Source organism: Vidua macroura, chromosome 24 (genome assembly GCF_024509145.1).
Source record: "Vidua macroura isolate BioBank_ID:100142 chromosome 24, ASM2450914v1, whole genome shotgun sequence".
NCBI classification, from domain to species: Eukaryota; Metazoa; Chordata; class Aves; order Passeriformes; family Viduidae; genus Vidua; species Vidua macroura.
The window spans coordinates 5,507,729-5,532,541 of NC_071594.1; the positions used below are offsets into that span (position 1 = coordinate 5,507,729).

General features: G+C 46.0%; 1 protein-coding gene across 4 annotated transcripts in view; it reads left to right on the plus strand.

The window, feature by feature from the left end:
- Positions 1-24,756, plus strand: part of USP49 (ubiquitin specific peptidase 49) — a 28,560-nt gene extending 3,804 nt beyond the window's left edge. The window contains exons 2-9 of one of the 4 annotated variants that reach the window (XM_053998396.1): positions 13,567-13,695; positions 14,622-16,002; positions 17,454-17,658; positions 19,260-19,368; positions 20,801-21,006; positions 21,808-22,027; positions 23,025-23,101; positions 23,907-24,756. In XM_053998396.1, the coding sequence (XP_053854371.1) occupies positions 14,650-16,002; positions 17,454-17,658; positions 19,260-19,368; positions 20,801-21,006; positions 21,808-21,968 (2,034 nt within the window). In that variant the 5' untranslated portion in view covers positions 13,567-13,695; positions 14,622-14,649 and the 3' untranslated portion in view covers positions 21,969-22,027; positions 23,025-23,101; positions 23,907-24,756. Of the gene's footprint in view, positions 1-13,566; positions 13,696-14,621; positions 16,003-17,453; positions 17,659-19,259; positions 19,369-20,800; positions 21,007-21,807; positions 22,069-22,845; positions 22,860-23,024 lie in introns of those variants that run through there. The other 3 variants (XM_053998395.1, XM_053998397.1, XM_053998398.1) reach the window with 3 other exon arrangements.
- Positions 24,757-24,813: the final 57 nt, after the last annotated feature.

Here is a 24,813-nt window from a genome sequence, read left to right on the forward strand (position 1 = left end):
TTGTCCAGAAAAAAGCCCCCCTTGAATTCCAGTGAAAGAAAGAGGTCCCTCATTAGTGTGAAACCCTTAATGAGTCTTTGCTCCTAAGGAAGCTGAGCAAATCCAAATTGTTGAACAGAAATGATTTAAAAATCCCGTTCAGAGCTGAGAATATCTCGGTTGCTGCTTGATGCTTCCCTGTGTGCCCACAAACGCTCTTCACTTTGGGGTTTGAGGAGATTTTAGCTCGAGGATGGATCAGGTGAGGCTTTTGTGGCTCAGGAGCCAGGGAATTCCAGCACAGAGCAGCCAGAGCACCCCATGAAAACAAAACAGATTCCAAAGGAGAGGAGGTAAACCTGGAGGTGAGATTCTGCCTTTTGCCAGTGTCTTTGGGATGGGATTTTAGGTGAACTAAAGCTGATTATTTGTCTATTTGCTGTCATTGATATCCTGGTGCACTGAGGAAAATTCAGATTAAAACCCACTGTTCTGCTGGCTGCAAAAGGGAAAAAAAAATCCCTTTTTGCAACAGCGTTAAGAGTGTCTGTAGTAGGCAGAAAAGAACACAAAGCTGCCAAGTTTATATATTTTTCCTAATTGTTGTTAATGAGCTTTTAGCTTGCAAGATGATAATGAGGAGCGCGTGAGCTGTGGCACCTCCAGTTGGTGACAAATCAGCTGAAATCCCTCAGAAAACAGCAAATTGTTGGGGACCTACCTTGAGATTTTTTTTTTTTGAAAAGAACACTGGCTAGGTGAGTTCCTTTAATTAGCTAATTATGCTGTAATTCACTGAGAAGTCTGGCTTTGCTGAGGAAGTAAAAAAAAAAAAAAAAAAAAAAATGTGAAAAGCAGGAGCTTTTCTTGTTCCTCCCCACGGCGCTCGCACTTCTGGGCTCTGTAATTCAGCTTTCAGCTGCTTTTCCAAATGGAGACAGAGAGCTGCAATCCAGGGATGTGACAGCTCCAAGTTCCTCTGAAATGTGTCTTGTGTAACGTGTCAGTCGTGACAAATGCACTGTTTAAAGAAAGATTCTGACTGAGGAGGTGGTTTTTTGTGGTTTTTTTTTTTTTTTTTTTTTTTTTGCAGCAGCAGTTTTAGGGAGTTTGCTGACTGAAATGCCAAAAGGAAAAAAAAAAAAAAAAGCACATCCTCCAGCACGGGAATTCCCCCCACAAGGCTGGAATTTCTAAATAATATGGATTTTAAAGGAAATAATTGTTTGGGGAGGGGTGTAAACCACAAAAACTTTCACACTCAACCTCTAACCATGTGAGAAAAAAATCCCAAACCTTTTTTCCTCCCCTCTGTGAGTGCAGCCAGGGATGCTCTTTGAGTTTTTTTTTTTTTTTTTTCAAAACACCAATTTACTGCAGCAAAGCTTTGGTGCATTTCTGCCCTTTTCAGGGCAAACCATGGAAGATCAAGGCAAGAGTTGTGTGCCACAGCTGTGGCCCTGCATTGAGCCGTTCTGTAGGGGATCAGCTGAGCTGATCCCATCCCTTATTCCCTGGAAAAAATCAAATCCATCCCCTCCAGGAGCAGCGCTGCCTTGGGATCGCATTTTCCCGCTCGCTTGCAGTGGGAGGCTTGAGATTTTTAGATCTGATGAAGAAATGCTGTCCTTTAATTGCACTCTGCCCCTCTCTGCCAGGCTTTGAAAAGCCTCCCAGGACAATTGGAGGGTTTGGGGTTGAAATAAAAGCGGTGTGGAAAGAGCTGGGCAGGGCAGGGTGAGGAAATGATAAGTGGATTTCAGCTGGAAATCCTAAAAGTGTCCTGAGGGGAGCACTGGGTGCTGCCTTGGGGCCTTTATTCCCAATTTTTGTTTTCCTGAAATCCTAAAAGTGTCCTGAGGGGAGCACTGGGTGCTGCCTTGGGGCCTTTATTCCCAATTTTTGTTTACCTGAAATCCTAAAAGTGTCCTGAGAGGATCACTGGGTGCTGCCTTGGGGCCTTTATTCCCTTTTTTTTTTGTTTTCCTGAAATCCTAAAAGTGTCCTGAGAGGAGTGCTGCCTTGGGGCTTTATTCCCAATTTTTGTTTTCCTGAAATCCTAAAAGTGTCCTGAGAGGAGCACTGGGTGCTGCCTTGCGGCTTTTTTCCCCATTTTTAAAAAATTTTTCCTGAAATCCTAAAAGTGTCCTGAGGTCCTGAGGGGATCACTGGGTGCTGCCTTGGGGCCTTTATTCCCAATTTTTTTTGTTTTCCTGAAATCCTAAAAGTGTCCTGAGAGGAGTGCTGCCTTGGGGCTTTATTCCCAATTTTTGTTTTCCTGAAATGCTAAAAGTGTCCTGAGGGGATCACTGGGTGCTCCTTGGGGGCTTTTTTCCCAATTTTTTTCCCTGAAATCCTAAAAGTGTCCTGAGAGGAGCACTGGGTGCTCCTTGGGGGCTTTTTTCCCTTTTTTTTTGTTTTCCTGAAATCCTAAAAGTGTCCTGAGAGGAGCACTGCCTTGGGGGCTTTTTTCCCAATTTTTTTTGTTTTCCTGAAATCCTAAAAGTGTCCTGAGAGGAGTGCTGCCTTGGGGCTTTATTCCCAATTTTTGTTTTCCTGAAATGCTAAAAGTGTCCTGAGGGGATCACTGGGTGCTGCCTTGGGGCTTTATTCCCAATTTTTTTTTCCCTGAAATCCTAAAAGTGTCTTGAGAGGAGCACTGGGTGCTGCCTTGGGGGCTTTTTTCCCAAATTTTTTTGTTTTCCTGAAACCCTAAAAGTGTCCTGAGGGGATCACTGGGTGCTGCCTTGGGACCTTTATTCCCAGTTTTTTTTTCCTAACAGGGATGGGTGTCTGTGAGCCTGACTCCATTCCAATAATTCTGACAAAACTGGGAACGTTTTGTATTTTGTGATTTATTTTTTTGGTATTAAATCACAGAATCCCAGAATGGTTTGGGTTGGGGGGGGGGCACTTTTTTCACCATTCCAGCTTTTTCCTGGTGCTGGAATTGACTTTATCCAGGAATTTCAGCTGGTTTAGAGCTGCACCTTGTGCTGCAGGTTAAATAACAAGCGCTGTGTGTATGAAGGAAATGTTGTTTTTGGCTGACTCCTACCTCTTATTATTATATTTTTATCAATAAATTCTCTATTGGGGTCCACCAGAACCAAATCATTTCTTCATGCATTGAACTTCAGCAAATAAAATTGGGCATGGAAACCTCCCCCCCTTCTCAGATGTAACTCATGGCATGAGGAATTCTTGGGTTTTACAGAATAATTTTCTTTGCATTTGTAGTCACAGTGGGGATTTCTCAGGTTCTGGCTGCAGGGAGGGGTGTAAGGATCGAGTGACACAAACCCAGGGCTATATTTTAATAATAAGGGTATTTATTTGTGTGTGTTGGTGGAACTGAACAGCACAGTCTGATTTTGGATGTTTAAGGGCTTTTCAAGTGAGAAATGAAACAATTCAGCTGTTGTGCCTGGCTCAAAGCGCTGCTTTAAGATAAATTTAATGAAGTTTGGGCTGTGCCATTTAAAAACCCCTTGATTTGGGGTGAGGGGGGCTCAATCCTGGATTTCAGCATCCAGTCCCCTCCCACGGCAGCTACAGGTGGGGTTATTTTTATTCTTGACATTCCACTTGGTGGCTGCTGCTTCTGGTGGCAGGGACATTGCTGGTGTCATATTTGGAATATTTCATGTTTCATTTAAGAGCAAACTGTGTTTAAATGTCTGCTGGTTGCTGTGCAGAAATCAGAAATCAGGATTTGGACTTCCAGGATTTTTGTGGGTCTTTTCCAGCTCAGGATATTTTGTGATTCTGTGAATTTTTTGTGGCTTTCTGCAGCTGGAGGAGAATATTGGCAATATCGTGTGGGAAGAGGAGGTTGATATGTGAGGAGAACAAAGTGGGGGTTATGTCCTTTAAAACCACACAAGCACAAAAAACATGGTTTAATTTTAAGGATAAACATTCTAGATTTAGAAGAAAATGGCATTAATTATGCTGAAAAAATGCCATTATTAGAATGGCATTAATTATGCTGGAAAAAAATCCATGTAAAACTCTGTCATTCTTAAAAAAAAAAAAAAAAAACAAACCTGAAATCAGCTGTTTATTGCCTGGAGTTGTGAGAAAGAGCCCTGAGCTTGGATTTAATGATGTTTAATCATTCTTTCAAAAACACAAAAGAGGCACTAAAAGCTGTTGAGCTGAGCTAGGAAGAACTAATAGCTATAACTCAGATTCAAAAGTGATTTATTTCCAGAGGTAAATCCCTAATCCGACCAGTCAGGAGTTAATCTGTCATCAGACTGAGACTAGAAGCAAATCTGTTTAACTAAGAATAGTTAATTCACCTGAAGCAGAGCAGGGATGAAGATCCTGCTCACCAGAGGATGAAATATTTTATTTCCTCCAATATTTTATTTGGAAGAAATAGAAATATTCATGATGGAGAGTGGGAACAACAAGTGGCTTTTAAAGAGTGGGGGGAGGAAAAAAAAAAAAAATCTCCTTTGGAGTTTGTTGTGCTCTTGTCCTGCACTTCCTCTGCTGCTTTGGGTAATGTGGAGATGGGTCAGAATAAGGAAGGAAATATCCTGTTTATCCTAAAATTTGAAGGGTTTAGGAACAGCTTTTTGTGGCATCAAACCCAAATTCACCTCTCCCTCTTTACTCCCCTTGTCCTGTTGTTGTTTCATCTCAGGACAAATTGAAGGGATGAACTTTAACCTCGTGGGAGGATAATTTATTAAAATAACAGATGCTGCAGAGCGGGGCCTGGCTCGAGCTGCAGTTCTTAAGGGAGATTAACAACCTGAGAGTTCACAAATCGGGGTCCTGCTTCCGACCTCGGCTTGTGGGCAGGACAAAGGCACCACTCACATCCTGCAGGTCAGAAATAAAAAAGGATTTCAGCTGGAGCACGATTCCTAATATGCAAATCAGGAGTGAAAGGTACATTTGTACGAGAGAAATTCTTCCTTTTCTACCAAAAAACAGAGGCACAAACCTCGGCCGAGGCTGGGGCTGAAAAGACGAATTTTAGTTTTGTTTTATTTGTAACAAATTTAGTTTTATTTACTTCAGATCTCTGTCTGGCCACTGAGGAAGAGCAGGGATTGCTGCACGGATTGGCTTTTCCCAGCACAAGCCAGGCCCAGCAGCTGAGCAGGGGAAGAGGATGTGTAAATCCTTTAATTCTTTGTTGGCAAGAAAACACAGAAGCCCTTGGTGGAGCCCCAGGGTCCAAGTGGAGGGCTCAGAGATTTTCTATTTCCAGAGCTGGGCACGCAGCAGCACTCTCCATGTGGGAATGTGGGAATTCTTATGGATCCTGTACAGAAATCCCACTGAGCACCTTGGGGTTTGCTGGGCAGACAAATCAAACACCAAAACCCTCTCTGCGCTTGGATAAATCAGATAAATGGCTGTGATTTACTCATTTTTACCCATTTATAAAACCCACAGAAAATTTTCTGCTGTTGTAAAACCCAGGGAAAATCTACTGCTGTTACAAAACCCACTGAAAAAAAATCTGCTGTCCTGCCTCACTCGTTTGGGGTTAAAAACCCCAAATAATTGATTGGCAAAGCAAATGATGGAGAGGGCTGTGAAAACCCATTTATAAAACCCACAGAAAATCTGCTGCTGTTACAAATTCTGAAAAATCTGCTGTCCTGCCTCACTCGTTTGGGGTTAAAAACCCCAAATAATTGATTGGCAAAGCAAATGATGGAGAGGGCTGTGAAAACCCATTTATAAAACCCACAGAAAATTTTCTGCTGTTGTAAAACCCAGAGAAAATCTTCTGCTGTTACAAAACTCACAGACAAAATTCTGCTGTCCTGCCTCACTCGTTTGGGGTTAAAAACCCCAAATAATTGATTGGCAAAGCAAATGATGGAGAGGGCTGTGAAAACCCCGGCGTTATTTTTGTCTTGGGATCCTGGAGGCTCCTTCCCTGCTCGGATTCCAGGCTGTGGAATTGTGCTCTCCTCTTTAATGCTCTTTTCTTCTGCCTGGGGAGAGAATCGGGCACAGCCTGCTGCTGCTGGAGATGGCTCTGCCACCTCGCTGCGACCACATCTACCTCCAGCATGGGCTCCTTCCTAATCCAGCAGGGATTTCACCAGCCTGGAGCTGAGTTCTGTTCCAAAAAGAGCAGCAGAGGAGTCGCCAGAAGTCAGCCAGCGCTCGCTGCGTGCTCTTTGTGTCTGTCACAAAGGGATCCTGCCAGAGGCTGGGATTCCGCTGCTCCCGGATCCCTGCGGCAGCCAGGGCAGCCCGAGGTGCTGCAGCTGCCAAATCCCCTCCTCCCTGTGCCATGCAGGCCTTTGGGGTTCATCTCACCGAAATTCCCTGCAAATTTTAAGGGAGAATTTGGGAATGCTGAAGGTGCTCCTGAAGGGTCAGAATGTGACCAGCTCTGCCTTTGCAGTCATGGAATGGTTGGACCTGGAAAAGACCTTGAAGGTGATCGAGCCCAAAGCGATGCTGGGTTTTGTTGTGGTTGGGAAGCTGGATGGGATTGGAGTAGGATTTTCCCCGTGAAAAGGCTGATTTTTGGTATTTTGAATCCATAATCTGCGAACTCTTGCTGTCAACCTCAACTCTGGATGTGTTGTTTTCCTGATAAATGGGATGTGCTTAGTGGGATAATAATGGTTCAAGAGCGTGGGGAAAAGCAAAAAAAAATGCTTCCAGCAGGCTGGAAAATGCAGGGATTTGTGTGGCTGGCTGTGATTTAAAGGAATGATAAAAAAATGGGAATCTGAGGGAAGGCTGCTGATCTCTGCTCCTGCTTTGTCACCTTGGGATGATTTGGTTTCACCTGTCCCTGGTTCATTATTCCCTGGGCAGTGGGAAGTGTGAAAGGAAGCAAAGATGCTGGGTTTGGTGTGAATCCCAACAGTTTAGGGATGGGGGACACAAAAAAAAAGTGAATTTCCAACAGCTTTGGGGTCAGTGCTGCTGATTTTGTGCCCTGAAAGCTCCTCTCCTGCCTGCTCTAACTGAGCTGTCCCAGGAGGGAAGTTTGGGTGGAAAACCTCAGGATTTGGGGCATCACCCTCTGCTCTTGTCACCCCTGTGGGCACAGAATTCCTTGGGAATTCCCAGGTTGTGCCAAGCTGGTTGCAAAGTGAAATTAGAACTTTTTCTCAGTCAGAATCAGCTCTCAGCCTGTTCTAATTCTTTTTCCTGCTCCAGGCTGGTAATTCCAATTGTGGGGTTTTGCTGTAATTGCTTCAGGCTTCTCCAGATGGAAGAGGCAGGGAATTGAGGCAGGGAATTGCAGCAGGGAATTGCAGCAGGGAATTGCTGGGAATTCCTTGCCTTTGGACAGGTCCAGGAGGACTGGAGTTGTTCAGGAATGCTGTGAATTGTTTTAATGCCCAGATCATCCTTCAGCTCCTGCTTCCCATCTTACTTACCCTTCCAAAAGCCATCCCCAAAATAAAACCTGGATGGAAAGAAAGGGGAGAAGGGATTTTAGAGAAATTAACTTTTAGAAAGCTGTGAACTATGGCATAAATAGCATTTGAACAATGCTTTTTAACACCCTGGGGCATTAAATAGAAATTCCCACATTTTCAGGCTTCTGTAGGATGTGGATCTTGTTTGTTTGTTTTCAGTGACTCCAAGGAATGTAGAGACAATATTTCACCTGGAAATGGAGTTTTGAAGCTGAGGTCAAGAGGTGAAAATTAAAAATACAGCTGCCTGAGGTTTTAGTCTAGGAATATTCAAATTTCATCTTTAAAATAGTTGAAATTTTAAAAACTTGAAACTCACGTGGCAGTGCAAGCACACAACAACTCATCCCTTTGTGGACTGAAGGATTTCACCTCCTCTTTGCCTTTTCCATGATTATTTCCAAACCCTGCTCCATTCCCAGGGATCTTCAGGAAGGAATGTGAATAGAAGACACATGTGCAGCCCTTTGTGTGGAGCTGGAATTCCAGCTCTTGGAAGAGGCCAAGGCTTTTGGTGGAGTCATAAATTTCCCTCCCAACCAACCCGAAAAGAGTTTGGTGCCTTTTCTTACTCCTTGGAATTCACCAGGAAAAGCAGAGGGAGGTGATTTTTTCCACCAGTTCCCCAAAAAACAGCAAAAAAAAAGGGCAGGGCTGGGTTATTTTATCCACTCCAGCCTTTAGGAATGGGAATATTTAATTCCCTTTTCACTGCAGGTGAGGTAACAGCACGTTCCAGTTTGCACAAGAGCCCAAGTTGTGTTTAAAGGAGCCTTGAAGACCTTAAAGGTTTTTCTGAAGTGCTCAGAATCCCAGAGTTTTAAGGAAGAGAGGTTTTTCATGGGACTCCGTTCCCTGAGCACTTCATTTACCTGGAGCAGTTTGCTTGATGTGGAGATTGGACCTGAAAATGCTTTAATTTTGTATTTGTTGTGCTCTAAAGTCAGAGATGGACCAAAATCTGCCAACTTCAGCTTCCTGGCAGGATGCAGACAAACAAATCCTGCTGGAATCCTCTTTATTCCCACCAGGAACGCTGCCAGTGCAGGGAATAGGATTTTCCTTATCCGAGTGCTTTGGGTTTTTCACTCTTTTTTTTGGGTTTGGCTGGAGTTTTTCTATATTTCTTTAAAAACTGATTCCTGACAATTCCATCTTCAAGCTTTGAGTGGATTTTGAGAGCTCCCAGGAAGAATTTAACACTTCCAGAGTTGGGAATTAACTGGGAGGATTCCATAAACCTGAACTTGCTGGAGAAGCTGGCAGGAAAATCCCATTTTCCTCAAGCTCCAGAGCTGGAGTTTGGCACAGCTGGGTTGGGTGTGGAGTCCTCCAGTTCCTGTATCCAACAGCTGAATCCAGCAGGAATTCCTCCAGGCTCCTGTAGCATCCTGACCTCCCACCTGGCACAGAAAAGTTGGGAATTCTCAGGATTTGCTGAGGTCCAGGTGGAGGATTTGTCTTCCTCTTTTCTCCTTGTTAATTTTCCTGTACCCAGCTGCCTGTTGTGTCAGCCTGGAGAGAGGGAAAGCAGCAATTTTGGGACAGAAAGCTGAGAGTTTTCAAGAAAAGAGCTCCAGAATAATTGGAAAAATCTCTCTGGAAAATCTCTCCGGCCACTGTTGCTCCTTGGGGGTGGAATTTGCAAGTCTGAACCCAGCAGGGTTTGAAGGAGAGGAGTAAAGGGAAGAAACCCTGCTGGATTTTTGGAGAAAGAGCAGGAAAATGAGATTCCTGCCTCTTTTCCTGGGTATTTTCCATGCTCTGAGTGAGTAATTCTGGGGCACGAGGGTCTCTGAGGACAGGGGATGAGGGGGTGTGGTGGTGCCACAGCAGCAATTCCTATTTTCTAACAGAATATCAATTCTATGAGGGGTTTTTCCTTGAAAAAAAAAAAAAAAAGTCATTTCTGGTGTCTTTGGGAAGCAAGGAAGAATTCAGGAGGAATTTCTGCGTGGAAGGGGCTGCCCAGGGAGGTTTGGAGTCCCCATCCCTGGAGGTGTCCAAGGAATGTGACACTCCAGGCATGGGTGGGGATCAGGCACAGCAAAGTTTTTCCAGCCTCAGCGATTCTGGAATTCCATAAATAAAGGATTTTGCCTCCTGGGACAGCTCCTGCCAGAACTGGAACAGGGATGTTGAAGCAGGATTTTATTCCCCCTTTTTTTTTTGTGGGGGCAGCTCAGATTACAAGTTAGCATTTGCACATCTGGTTCAAAAATTGGTGCCTCACAAACAGAGAGGTGAAAATCAGGGGAAGAAAGGTTTTTTTTTAATTTTTATGGAATTCTTGGAGATCTCTCTGATATCCCCAGATTTCCACATTGGAGTGTTTGCAGCAGAAATTGGAGAGTTCCACATAAAAAGTGGTTTATTGGGGTGAGAGGGTGGGAAGTGCTTGGGTTTTGCACCCAGGATTTTTAAACTTATTCCATAGAATCCCAGAATGGTTTGGGGAAGGGATCTTAAAGCTCCCCAGGGCAGGGACACCTTCCCCTGTCCCAGGCTGCTCCAGCCTGGCCTTGGGCACTTCCAGGGATCCAGGGGCAGCCACAGCTGCTCTGGGAATTCCATCCCAGCCCCTCCCCACCCTCCCAGGGAAGAATTTCTTCCCAATATCCCACCTAAACCTTCCCTCTTTCATTTTGGTGCCATCCCCCTTGTCCTGTCACTATGATTTGACCAAATCCTGTCTATTCCTGATGTAGTTCTGATGGAAACCAAGAACATCCAAGGATTTTTTTTTTTCTACAGTGCTGCAAAAAATAGGAAAAAAAAAACCCAAATGTGCTTTATTTAATCTGACACCAATTCCCAAATGGTTCTGTGCTTCACTTCTGCCATTCCCAGGAGAGGGATGAAGGAATGAGTGAAAAAAATCCTTCAATCTGAGCTTCCCACCTGTCCTGGCAGATGACTGCCAGGAGTTTGTGCTCTCTTGTTTATTCTGGAATCACCTTTTGGACAAATAAAAGCAGCATCATTCCAGGGTTGAGCACCCAGCTCCTGGATTGAGGTTTTTTTTTCCTTTTTTTTTTTTTTTTTTTTTTTATTTTGACTTCTTGCAGATTTATTTAGAAAAAGAAAGTAGCTGCTGTCACCAGATGCCTGCAGATGGCTTTAATCAGGTTCCAAACGTGCAACAATGGCACAAAGGAGCAGAATGAGCTCGGGTGGTTTCTTGTAACTCTCTTTTAGGGGCAGCAGCCAAATTGTTTCTGCTGCATTTGGTTCTGGGAGCTGTTAGAGGAGCTCGCTGTGAGGATTTTTTTCCCAGGATTCTGAGCCATGCAAGGCAAGAAAATGGGGTTTGCCCCAGAGTTTAAGTGAATTACAAGGTGAGAAGTTATCAAATAGGCTCTAAAATGTTATTAGCTGAACTAATACCCCTATTTTGCTTTTATTCCCTGTCATTTTTTTTCAGTTTTACTCATCTTTAATGGATTGCAGTGCTTCAAGTGGTTCCTTCTCCCTCTTTTTTTTTTCCCACCTCCATGTAGAGCAACCAAGTGATTCCTTCTCCCTCTTTTTCTCTTCTCTATTTCCCTTCTCCCTCTTTTCTTTCCCCATCCCTTCTCTGGAAAAGATCTAAGTAGGTGAGAAAAGGAAGATTTTATAGAGATTCCTTAAAAATCAGCTTTTATGGAGAGGGGAAAAAAAAAAAACAAACCAGCAAACCCAAGAGTTAAAGCTGATAATTACAAAGAGCAGAGCTCTGAGTGTTTCTTTCCAGAGCTTTTGAAATCCAAGGTGCTCATTCCCCATCCTGAAATCCCAGTGTTGCTCATGGCTTGTCCCATCCACTTTGGGATTTCTGGGGCAGCTGCAGCCCTGTGATCTCTTCGAGGTTTGTTTTGAGGTTTGTTTTTCCCTCACCTCGTGCCTGTGTTTACAGCTCCTGACTCACAAATCCTGTTCCCCTTTAATCCCAGCCTTGGAATTCCCTCTGGGAGCTGCAGCTCTCTCTGTTCCTGGGAGGAGATTGTCACAAAGTGTTTGTGTGTGTGTGTGGAAAAGAGAGGAAAACTCTCCTTAGTCCTGTGCCAGCTTTCCCAGGGATTTGTTTCACTCTGTGGCGTGTGCAGGGCTGGTCCTGCAGCTGTTCCAGCTGCCTTTGGAACATGTGAGGCTTTATTCCAATCCTTTTTTTTTTTTTTTTTTCATGGAAAGAGTCAAAAATATGAGTCAGCAAGAGAAAGAAATGTTGAGTGTGAAGAACTCTGAAGCGTGGTGGGTGGAGAAGCTTCACTTTCGAGGAAAAGCCTCTCATTCAAGTGGTTTGGGGTTAAATAAACACAATTTCTTCCTAACTTTCAGAATTATGGCTTGGATTTGTAGGGGAGTTATCTGTGGATACCTAAAGAGAAGAGGGGAATATCAAATGCAGCATCAAAGGTGCTTTTGTGCTGAGAATTCCTGAATTTAGACACAGCAAAGCTGCTTTGTCAGCTGACTGAGGTGCTTGGAATCCCTTCCCTTTCCCAAGCAGGAAATCTCCTGGCCCAGCACAGGAAAACCCAAAGCAGTTGACAAAAGGCTCCTGATTTATCTCCTGCATTGTCACAGGATTCCTTAATCTGGTTTTATTGGTTTTTTTTCTTTTTTTGTAATTCCCTGGCTCTGCTGTGGGACCCTGCAGAACCCAGCAGCCTCTTCCTCCTTGGGAATTGAGGAGAAATTCAACATTTTTTGAAAATTACACTTCACAGAGCCCGTGAGCCACCAGCTGTTTGATGAATCCCTAAAAAATTCTGTCTTTCAGGCCTATTTTTTTTTGTTCCAAAGTAGAAAATCCGGTGTGCTGGGGAGGCTGAAGGGTTAAATTCCCCACACTGTCGCATATGGCAGTGAGCAGAATCACAGATGTTGATGATACAACATAATTAGTATTCTTTTATGTAAATGAAGGCTGTCAATGTTACCACAGTGTCTGCACTCCTGCAAGCTGGAATTTCTGCCACTTGCTCTCGCTGGGGTTAAAGATTCTAAATAAAATTCCATGATTTTTATATCCACACCTGAGGGGGGAAATTAAGAGGGAAAGAGGAGAAAAAAAAGCTCAGGGAGGGAAAAAGGTGAGGAAGGGATTTTTCCAACTTGGAAAAAAGAGACCAAATCAATCCTTTGTTTAGGTGAGGATTTCCAAAATCCTTTCCACACTTGGGGATTTGGGAGGGAATGAGCCCAGCCCGAGGGAAATGTGGGAATTTCTGAGCTGCTTTCAATAAAAACCTCAGCGGTTCTTTGGGTGCTGAAGTGGCCACTTGAGCTTTCAGTGGAGTCCAGGAGAAAGAACTGGAGAGCTTTGATTTTTCCTCTTGAGAGATTCCATCCTCCACAGCAGCAGCGCCGATAAAGGTGGTAATTAAAGCAAATTTGTGTCATTTGGGGCCACTAAAAATGCATTTCCTTCACCTGGCCAGGTCCCTGCCCGCCCATGCAGGTGAGGGGTCAATCCCTGCCTCAAAGCTTTGGCAAGAGTTCCACTTTGCACCTCATAAAATGATGTTTTAACCACATATTCTGTGTGCCAGGCCCCTGTGTAACCAACTTAATTCAGATCCATTTTTCCATTCTCTTCTACCTCTGTTTTTTCCCCCGTTTTTCCCATTTTTCTCTCCTCTGTGGTTATTTTGTTGCACTTTGCACCTGCCAACTCCTCATTGCTTCCTTTGTATTGTTTGAAAAAACCAGCTAGAAATGAAATTTAACTGAGCACAGCTTTTCTTTTTTTGATCTTTCCCCCTTCTCCTCCCCCTGTCTCTTGCCAGGCAATCGAAGCAGCCAAAAATCCAAGTGATCACAGGAGGGGCACGTTTTTTCCTCCTGTTTGGTTTTTTTTATTTTCCTTTTTTTTTTTTGACTCCCATTTTTTCCCTCTGCCATATGTTGGGTCATCCACTACAAAAGCCTCACCGTGAAGTGGCTCCATGTGATCAGCAGATTTTTACAGCCTGCTCAAATGAAAAAAAAAAAAAAAAAAAATGAAAGCAGAGAATGGAATGGAATTTTGTGTGTGGACATCTGAGAATTCTGGGGGTAATTCCAGACGATTATTTCTGGGATAAACACTGAGGGGTTAATGATGCTCCTGCCAGCGTTCCAGGCTTGGTTTCTGTGCATCACCAGGATATTTTCCCCTCTCTCTCTCTCTCTCCAGGGCTTTGAAGCTGCCTGGCAGTGAGGACTTTGCAGTAATTAAATTCCCCGGGATCCGTGGGAGGATGACGGGGCTGCCGCGCGCCCCGGCCGCGGCGCGGCGGAGCAGAGGATGTGTGAGCTGCACTCCGTGAGTAGCCAGGGGCTCCGAGCCCTCCTTGTGCCCCCAGAGCCTTGGAGGGACTGGGAAAAGGGATCCACAGCTCACTGGGGATCTTTTATCAGACCAGTCTTTTATCAAGACGTAGGATTTTACCTTTAGAATCCTGTCATTCTTTGGTGTGTAACTCCAAACTCCACACACAGTGTCAGCTGCTGCTTTCCCATTTTGACAAAATCACTCAACCCTGGAATGATGCTGCTTTTATTTGTCCAAAAGGTGACTCCAGAATAAACAAGAGAGCACAAACTCCTGGCAGTCATCTGCCAGGACAGGTGGGAAGCTCAGATTGAAGGATTTTTTTCACTCATTCCTTCATCCCTCTCCTGGGAATGGCAGAAGTGAAGCACAGAACCATTTGGGAATTGGTGTCAGATTAAATAAAGCACATTTGGGTTTTGTTTTTTTTTTTTTCCCCATTTTTACAAAACAATTCCTCTCCAGGCCTGGGAATCAAGGACACCTCACTGCCTCAGGCCCTGAGAGATGGAGACAAAAGGGAGTTGGGGGAGCAAACTTGGGGTCAGTGACTTCATTACCTGAAGCTGTAATTGGAGGATTAAGATGCAAATGTGGGGAATTTGGGGTGTGCTGTGCAGGGCCAGGAGTCAGATTTGATGACCCTTTTGGCCCTCTTCCAACTGGGGATATCCCATGACCCTACAAAAAGATTTCAACTCCGTGTCACAGCTCTAAAACCCTTTTCCTTGTGTTCTTTGCCCCCCAAGTTTGGAGCAACAACTCTTCCTGTGAGACATGGAGAGATGCAAGCAGGGAGAATTTGGGGTGTTCTGTGCAGGGCCAGGAGTCAGATTTATCCAATGACCCTACAGCAAGGTTTCAAATCTGTATCCCAGCCCTTAAAACCCTTTTCCTTGCGTTCTTTGCCCCCCAAGGTCGGAGCAGCGACCCCTCCTGTGAGACATGGATAGATGCAAACATGTGGGGCGGCTACGACTCGCCCAGGACCACTCGATCCTGAACCCCCAGAAGTGGCACTGCGTGGACTGCCACACCACCGAGTCGCTCTGGGCCTGCCTCAAGTGCTCCCACGTGGCCTGCGGGCGCTACATCGAGGAGCACGCCCTGAGGCACTTCCAGGAGACCCAGCACCCCTTGGCCATGGAGGTGCACGAGCTCTACGTCTTCTGTTACCTCTGCCAGGACTACGTCCTGAACGACAACCCCGAGGGCGACCTGAAGCTGCTCAGGAGCTCCCTGTCGGCCATCAAGGGGCAGAGGAGCGGGAGGACGCTGCGCTCCATGGCGCTGGCCGAGGACGCCTGGAGGAGGAGGAGCCCTCAGGGCCAGTCCCAGATGCTCACGGCGCTGTGGCACCGGCGCCAGGCCCTGCTGGCGAGGGCTCTGCGCACCTGGTTCCACAAGAGCTCCCGGGGACAGCTGAAACTGAAGGAGAAGAAGCAGATGGAGGAGCTGGAGAAGAAGAAGGAGGCGGCTCGGCAGCGGCGGCAGGAGATGAAGAGGCAGCTCCTGGAGGAGCTGGCCAGCACCCCCCCGAGGAAGAGCGCCAGGCTGCTGTCCCACGTGCACAGGGAGAGCTTGATCCCAAGGAAATTCAGGGAGGTGGGCGCAGCTTCCCCTACCTCACGGCAGGTGCAGAGCAGCAGGTTGAAGCAGTTCTACTCCATCCGGCGGCAGCCCCTGATGACGCCCGGGGTGACGGGGCTGAGGAACCTGGGCAACACTTGTTACATGAACTCCATCCTGCAGGTGCTCAGCCACCTCCAGAAGTTCCGGGAATGTTTCTTGACTCTTGATCTCTGTGAAACGGAAGAGCTTTTAGCTAAAACTGTGGACGGGAGGGCCAGGGTGCCTGGCAGGCTGGCGAACGGGGCTGCTGCTGGCGAGCCGGGGAAGCCTGACAGGGTGGGCACGCAGAGCTCTCCGGCCGGCTTGAACGGGGGCTCCTCCATCAGCCGGAGTTTGGAGCTGATCCAGCCCAAGGAGCCCAGCTCGAAGCACATCTCCCTCTGCCACGAGCTGCACACGCTGTTCAGGGTGATGTGGTCTGGCAAGTGGGCCCTGGTGTCCCCGTTTGCCATGCTGCACTCCGTGTGGAGCCTGATCCCGGCGTTCCGCGGCTACGACCAGCAGGACGCTCAGGAGTTCCTCTGCGAGCTCCTGGACAAGGTCCAGCAGGAGCTGGAGTCCGAGGGCAGCAGGCGCAGGATCCTCATCCCCTTCTCGCAGAGGAAGCTCACCAAGCAGGTCCTCAAGGTGGTCAACACCATTTTCCACGGGCAGTTGCTCAGCCAGGTATGGAGTTGCTTTTTGCACAGCTGGAGCCGGTCACACCGAGGAGCAAATTGAGGATCCCATTTAGGAGTCTCTTAGGAATTCCCAATTCCTGAGGGAAAAAAAATCCCTTGAATTGCTGTGCAGGTGCCACCATTTCCATCCTTGTCACCTTCAGCACAAATTCACTTCAGTTGTGCCACTTCTGGATGAGGCCTGCACAAGCACAGAAGTCCTGAGCCCCTGGTTTTAGGGTTTGAATGTGTTTTTAAGGTGCCTTTGCTTTTTTTTTTTTGTCCCTTTCTGGTGTTGTTTCTGTGCCTGGGAAGAACATGATGAGGTTGGACAAAAAAAAAATAAATATTAAAAAAAAAAAAACCTACAAGCTAAAACCTGAGGCATCATTTCCCCCCTTTAAAACACTGCTATCAAGGATATTTATGCTTTTGACCCAATCTTTAAATACTCTGTTTTATGGACTCATGCTCAGTGTAAGTTCTGTGAGTCAATCATTTTATGACACATAAACCTACAGTGCTGTACTCTAAAACTCTAAACTTTCCTCTACTTAGCTTAACCTGTCTCTGCTTTAAACTATAAATCCACATTCTTGCTTCTAGCACCTGAGTTTGGAAGCCTTTTCCAAGATCTCAGATCAAATCCTGTGTTTAATTCTAAACTTTTTTTGCCTCCCAAGATTGGAGCAGTGACATTTCCTGTGAGACATGGAGAGATGCAAACAGGGGAATTTGGGGTGCCTGTGCAGGGCCAGGAGTCAGATTTGATGACCCTTTTGGCTCCCTCCCAGTTGGGGATATCCCATGACCCTATAAAAAGATTTCAAATCCATTTTACAGCACTAAAACCCTTTTCCTTGTGGTTTTTGCCCCCCAAGGTCAGAGCAGCAACTCCTCCTCTAAGACATGGAGAGATGCAAGCAGGGAGAATTTGGGGTGCCTGTGCAGGGCCAGGAGTCAGATGTGATGATTCTAACCCCTCCAATCAGGCCCCCTTCCAGTGACCCTACAAGGAGATTTCAAATCCTTTTTACAGCACTAAAACCCTTTTCCTTGTGGTTTTTGCTTCCCAAGGTCGGAGCAGTGACACTTCCTGTAGGACATGGAGAGATGCAAACAGGGGAATTTGGGGTGCCTGTGCAGGGCCAGGAGTCAGATTTGATGACCCTTTTGCCTCCCTCCCAGTTGGGGATATCCCATGACCCTATAAAAAGATTTCAAATCCATTTTACAGCACTAAAAATCAGATGTGATGACCCTTTTGCCTCCCTCCCAGCTGGGGATATCCCTGGACACTATAAAAAGATTTCAAATCCATTTTACAGCTCTAAAAGTCAGATTTGATGACCCTTTTGGCCACCAATCAGTTGGGGAAGACCCAAAGTCCTGAGAATTCCCCGAATTTCAGATTCCAGCACAAACCCAGCTGTGTGTGTCCCTGTGTCCCTGTCCCAGGTCACCTGCAGGACGTGCAACTACAAATCCAACACCGTGGAGCCCTTCTGGGACCTTTCCCTGGAGTTCCCAGAGCGGTACCATTCCCTGGAGAAGGGGCTCCTGCCCGTGCCCCAGGCTGAGTGCCTGCTCACCGAGATGCTGGCCAAATTCACCGAGACAGAAGCCCTGGAGGGGAGGATCTACGCCTGTGACCAGTGCAACAGTGAGTGCCACCATCCCCTGGCACTGTCCCCTGCCAGGGACGCTCCGCTGGGTGCACTGGGACCTGCAGGGCTGGGAAATCATCCCAGAGTGGTGGGAAATAATCCCTGATGGATGTGCTTGGAGCAGAGGCTGGAATAAATCCTGCCCCACAAACTGGGAGAGTTCAGCTTCGCCTTGACTCGGTTTGCTCTGATTCTGTGAGAGGAAAAAGAATTGAAATGAATTTTAATACTTTGGGATTAAGTGGCTTTTAAGGAATTCTGACTGGCTGAGGAATTCTGAATGGCTTTTAAGGAATTCTGAATGGCTGAGGAATTCTACTTTTAAGGAATTCTGAATGGCTTTTAAGGAATTCTAAATGGCTGAGGAATTCTACTTTTAAGGAATTCTGAATGTTTTTTAAGGAATTCTGAATGGCTCAGGAATTCTGGATCACTAAGAGATTTTAAGTGGCTTTTAAGGAATTCTGAATGATTTTCAAGGAATTCTGACTGGCTTTTAAGGAATTCTGAATGATTTTCAAGGAATTCTGACTGGCTTTTAAGGAATTCTGAATGGTTGAGGAATTCCTCTTTTAGGGAATTCTGAATGGCTCAGGAATTCTGGATCACTAAGAGATTTTAAATGACTTTTAAGGTATTCTGAATGACTTTTAAGGAATTCTGAATGATTTTAAGGAATTCTGAATTATTTTTAAGGAATTATAAATGGCTTTTAAGGGATTCTAGATGGCTCAGGGATTTTAAATGGCTTTTCAGGAATTCTGAGTGGCTTTTAAGGAATTCCAAATGGCTTTTAAGGAATTTAAATGGCTGAGGAATTCTTAAGTGTCATTTAAGGAATTCTGAATTACTTTTAAGGAATTCTCAATGATTTTGAAGGAATTCCAAATGGCTTTTGAGGAATTCTAGATGTCTCAGGGATTTAAAATGGCATTTAAGGAATTCTAAACGACTTTTAAGGAATTCTAAACGACTTTTAAGGAATTCTGAATGACTTTTAAGGAATTCTGAAGGGCTCAGGAAGCATTTTCCAGCTGGAAAGAGTCAGGGAAAAGGCCCCAAGTGCCAGGAGCAGTGGGGGCACTGCTGCCAGAGCTGCTGCAGGAGCTGGGGCTGCACAAATCCAATTAACAGGTGCAGTGCTAATTGGGATCTCTGACAGCCACCTGTCCCCTTCTGCTCCAGCCTTTCCCGGGAAGAGGAGGGAGGAATTCTTCCTCTTTCCCAGCTTTGCTGTGTCTGGAAGCATTTTTTAAAACGCTTCTGTGAGAAGCTCAAAGCAGCAGAGAGAATAAAAGATCGAATATTTGTGAGCTGGAATTCACCTGCTGGAAGTGCTGCAGCCCAGGATATCTTTGACTCAACATTCCTGGTGTTTTTCCAGCAGGAAAAACTCGGATTTGTCACTCAGAGGTGACAAATGTTTGTGTGATGAGGAGAAGGGAGAGTTTAGACCCCACTGAAATTCTGAAATGCTTATCCCTGTGCTGGGGAAAAAAAAAAAAAAAATCACCCTGTGCTGGTTTTTCTCTTTGGGGAATTAACAGAATCCTGATAATCTTTGCCTTGGGGGTTTTTGGGGTTTTTTTTTTGCCAGGCAAACGGCGAAAATCTTCTCCCAAACCTCTTGTTCTGAGTGAAGCTAAAAAGCAGTTGCTGATCTACAGACTACCTCAGGTCCTCCGGCTGCACCTTAAACGCTTCAGGTGAGCACTGGGCCCTGGATTTTTGGGCAAAAAGTGACCAAAAGTGGGCATTTAAATACCTTCAGTTCCTGCTAAAAGCAGCTGTGTAACCTCTGAGCCATCAGATTTGTGAAACCCCCTCGTGTTGTCCCTTTGCAGGGCTTTTTTTTCTGCCACAATTTAATATTTTGTGCATTTGAATCCTTAATTTCTTTGGGTTTTACTCGAGTTTGCAGCTTGGAAGGAGAAGTCAGTAAGTTGAGTGAAAGGTGGGAGGTTGAGAGAATTCAGTGCCAGTGTTGGCTGTTTGCCTGTTGAATAGAAAGCAGAAAAAGCTCAAAATATGAGGAAAAGTCTCTAAAGTTGTTAGGGTGGGGGTGTGGGTGGGGTTTTATTGGTAGCACTGAGGATTTTAAAGGTGGTCACAGGAGAAATCTGGCTCAAAAATGCCCCACCTAAAATAAAAAATACCAATGGCAGGGGGGACCTCACCTGAAATAAAAATTATCAATGAAAGGAGACCCCACCTTAAATAAAAATCATCAGTGGCAGGAGGAGACCCCATCTAAAATAAAAACCATCCATTTTTTGGGGTGAAACCTCCAGATTCGGTGCTGCTGAGCACTCTGAATGTGGGATTTGTGTGTTTGGGGATTTCCTGCAGGAGATTTTGGGGTGAAACACCCAGATTTGGTGCTGCTGAGCAGCCAGGTATGGGATTTGTGTGTTTGGGGGGGGCCTGCAGGAGATTTTGGGGCAAAACCCCCAGATTTGTTCATGCTGGGCAGCCCTGAGTGTGGGATTTGTGTGTTTGGGAGTTTCCTGCAGTGGATTTTGGGGCAAACCCCCCAGATTTGTTCATACTGAACACCCTGAGCGTGGGATTTGTGTGTTTGGGGAAGATTTTGGGGTGAAACTCAGAGCTGAACACCCTGAATGTGGGATTTGTGTATTTGGGAGTTTCCTACAGTGGATTTTGGGGCGAAACCCCTGGGTTTGTTCATGCTGAGCACTCTGAATGTGGGATTTGTGTGTTTGGGGGTTTCCTGCAGTGGATTTTGGTGTAAAACCCCCAGATCCGTTCACACTGAGCAGCCCTGAGTGTGGGATTTGTGTGTTTGGGAGTTTCCTGCAGTGGATTTTGGGGTAAAACCCCCAGATCTGTTCACACTGAACACCCTGAGTGTGGGATTTGTGTGTTTGGGAGCTTCCTGCAGTGGATTTTGGTGTAAAACCCCCAGATCTGTTCACACTGAGCAGCCCTGAGTGTGGGATTTGTGTGTTTGGGAGTTTCCTGCAGTGGATTTTGGTGTAAAACCCCCAGATCTGTTCACACTGAGCAGCCCTGAGTGTGGGATTTGTGTGTTTGGGAGTTTCCTGCAGTGGATTTTGGTGTAAAACCCCCGGATCTGTTCACGCTGAGCAGCCCTGAGCGTGGGATTTGTGTTTGCAGGTGGTCTGAGCGCAATCACCGCGAGAAGATCGGGGTCCATGTCCTCTTTGAGCAGGTATTAAACATGGAACCTTACTGCTGCAGGGACTCTCTGCCCTCCCTTGCCACAGATTCCTGTGTCTATGACCTCTCGGCTGTGGTGATGCATCACGGGAAGGGGTTTGGCTCAGGACACTACACAGCCTATTGCTACAACACGGAGGGAGGTGCGTGAGCTGGCCCCGGGCAAATCCCATCCCAATCCTCTTCCCTTCCTCAGCATTCCTTGGCTTTTCCCTCCCTTGGAATCCCTCCCCAGGATTCCAGTTCCTTGGGGTCCACTCCTTGCCCTTCAGTAGTTTGTTTCTCTTGTTGTATTCCTATTTTTTTTAATTTTTTTTTGTCGTTTATTTTTGGGTTTTTTGGTTTTTTTTTTTTTTCTGTTTTCCTGGGAATGGTGTGAATTCTTCATTCTGCCAGAGCTGCTCCACGGAGCTGCTGCAGCTGGGTTTGCTCAGGATCCTCGGGATTGAGGAGATGAACAGAAAGTGTTTTGAGGCTGGAAAAACAGGAACTATTCATGAACAACATCCGCAGGGGGCTGGGAGATCCCAGCAGCTGGGTCAGGACGGGCTCTGCCTTCCTGGCTGCACAAATTGGGAAGTTTTGGCTGCCTGATTGAGCTTTTGGGCTGATTAAATGATCATTTGATATTTCTTAAGCACCCCAAAAAAATAGATTTAAATTATATATTAAAAATTACATTAAAAGTTATATTTATGTAAAAAATATATTAAAATATAATTTAAATTATATTAAAAATTATGTTTATATAAAAATCTATTTTTAATTTTATTAAGAGTTATATTTATATAAAAATATATATATTAAATTATATTAAATCAATTTTCCAGCTCAGAGGAAAAGACAGAGGTGCCTGTTCTCCTGTGGATGTTTCCTGTGAGCAGTTCCAAAATCCAAAGGGATCCTGCCTTAGCTAAGAGCTTTTTTTTTTCCCTTTTTCCCAGGTTTTTGGGTGCACTGCAATGACTCCAAACTGAATGTATGTAGCGTGGAGGAGGTGTGCAAGACCCAGGCCTACATCCTCTTCTACACTCAGAGGACGCTGCAGGACAGAGCAGGAATCCCAGAGCTCCCAACTCAGGTGTTTGCCACCCAGAGCCAGTGACAAGGACACGGGACTGCCATTGCCACGAGGGAAACACTGCCAGCTGCTTCTGGGGACTTGTGGGGTTCATCTGCCCCTTCTCTGTGGGGAAACTGCAGGAGTGGGATCAGGGATGGGATCAGGGCAGGGATGGGATCAGGGCTGGGATGGGATCAGAGCAGGAATGGGATCAGGGCTGGGATGGGATCAGAGCAGGGATGGGATCAGTGCAGGAATGGGATCAGAGCAGGAATGGGATCAGGGCTGGGATGGGATCAGGGCAGGGATGGGATCAGGGATGGGATGGGATCAGGGCTGGGATGGGATCAGGGATGGGATGGGATCAGGGCTGGGATGGGATCAGGGATGGGATGGGATCAGGGCTGGAATGGGATCAGAGCTGGAATGGGATCAGGGCAGGAATGGGATCAGGGCTGGAATGGGATCAGAGCAGGGATGGGATCAGGGCAGGAATGGGATCAGGGCTGGAATGGGATCAGGGCTGGAATGGGATCAGGGCTGGGATGGGATCAGAGCAGGGATGGGATCAGGGCTGGAATGGGATCAGGGATGGAATTGGATCAGGGCTGGAATGGGATCAGGGCTGGGATGGGATCAGAGCAGGGATGGGATCAGGGATGGAATTTGATCAGGGCAGGGATGGGATCAGGGCTGGGATGGGATCAGGGCACAGAGCAGGAATGGGATCAGGGATGGAATTGGATCAGGGATGGAATGGGATCAGAGCACAGGGATAGTGGGATCAGGGCAAGGATGGGATCAGGGCAGGAATGGGATCAGGGCAACAGTGGGATCAGGGCTGGGATGGGATCAGGGATGGAATTGAATCAGGGATGGAATTGGATCAGGGCTGGGATGGGGTCAGAGCACAGGGCAGTGGGATCAGGGCAGCAGTGGGATCAGGGCAGGGATGGGATCACAGCAAGATGTTTGGAGAACCTTCTGGAGCTGGGCAGTTCTGATTTTGGGCAGAACCTTGGGGTTTGGGTGTCTTTTTGGCTCCAAAAAACCGTGGAACGATGAAGTTTGATGCTGTTCATTCATCCCCTCTCAAAGAGGAATGAAACAGGAGAAAACCTCTGGATCAACACCCCCCAATCCCTAAAATCCTGCTCCAGCCCCAAGAGGAACAGGTACAGTACCCTTGAGGGGCCTGGTGCATCCCAGAGCTGTTCCTGCTGGAAAAACATTGAAATTCCTCTCAATTCCTCCCTCTGCTGCCCCTGAACTCCAATTTCTGTGCCACATTCCAGGGTTTTCTCTGGCCTGAACTCAGCTGGCAGCTAAATTCCCTCAAAAATGGGATTTTCATGGAGTTCTGCTGTGAAGAAAATGGGGTTTAACCTCCAAAAATGGGTTTTAACACACATAAAGTGGGTTTTAGCACACAACAAAAATGGGTTTTAACCCCCAAAAATGGGTTTTAAACTCCATAAATGTGTTTTAGTACACAAAAATGTTTTAATCCCCAAAAATGGGTTTTAACACACGTAAGGCGGGTTTTAGCACACACACAAAAAAAAGGGTTTTTAACCCACAAAAAATGGGTTTTAACCCCCAAAAATGGGGTTTAGCACACATGAAGTGGGTTTTAACCCCCCCAAAAATGTGTTTTAACACCCAAGAAAGCCCCCAGGAATGTCCCTGAGTGGCACATCCAGCAGCCAAAGCAAAGCCTGAGCTCCAGGGTTCTGCTGGCATCACCTGGATCGGGAAGAGTTTCCAAATCTGTGGCAGCAGAAGTTGGAATTTGGGGGAAAATTCCCCTTTTTTTTGTACAAATGTGGCTGCTTTTCCTCAGGGGAACGGGGTGGTGGCAATGCCACATTCAGGGGGGGGCTCTGTCACTGCTTTTGGGGTGAAAAATCAGTAAAAAAATGGCATTTATTGGGGTTGGCACAGGGGTGGTGCCACCTTTGGAGGTCTCTATTCCTGCAGGGCCACGCAAGGGGAGGAATGTGAAATCCCAAATTCCACGTGGAGCTGGAAAAGCTACAAAAACAAAAAGTCTGTATCTGAAATCAGCCTGATTTTGGGAATTCTGTGGGGAAAAAAAAAAAAAAAAGAGCCTTAGCTGGACTATTTACAGTCACTTCTACAGTTGCACCTCAGGTGTGGTTTTTTTGTCATTTTGGGGCTTGGCTGTTCACATTTCACCTTTTAATCTGAATATTACAACTGGTGTCTGTTAATTTGGGTTAATTTTTTTTAATAATCAAAAAATATGAGGGTTTTTTTTGGTTTTTTTTTAATATTCAGTTTTCAGGCAGGGAAGTTCTCCAAGTGTTTTTTCCTCCTCCTTTTTTGCTCCTTTTGTCTCATCAGATAAACACGAGCTGCCAACCTTTGTTGCTGTGGGGGAAAAGCTCCTAAATCCCATTTTTTCCTGGGAATTTCAACCTCCACTCCTTGGGAAAACTGAGCAGAGCAAGCAAAAAACTTGGGATTGTGTCAGAGAAAAATTCCCATTTCCCAACGTTCCTGATGCCAGTGGCAGGCCTGGAGTGTCCTCCTCAAGGACAGCAGCAAGTGACAGGAGAATCTAATTAATTCATTAATTAAGGGCTACAAATGAAGGGCCTTGAGGGGCAGATGGGGGGAGGGACTCACTGCTCGATCCTTGTGGGTCCCTTCCAGCTCGGGATATTCCAGAATTCCTGAATATTCCTGGCTCTTTTTTATGCAGCCAGGTTTGTCCCAGATCATCCCCAAATCATCCCTGGATCCAAGGCAGAGCCTGGCCCCGACAAGGGGGGATTAATTAGCAAATTAAACCTGAGGTTAACCCTGAAGGGCCTGGAAGATGGGAATTCATCCCCTTTTCCTGCAGGGACTGCGTCTGCAA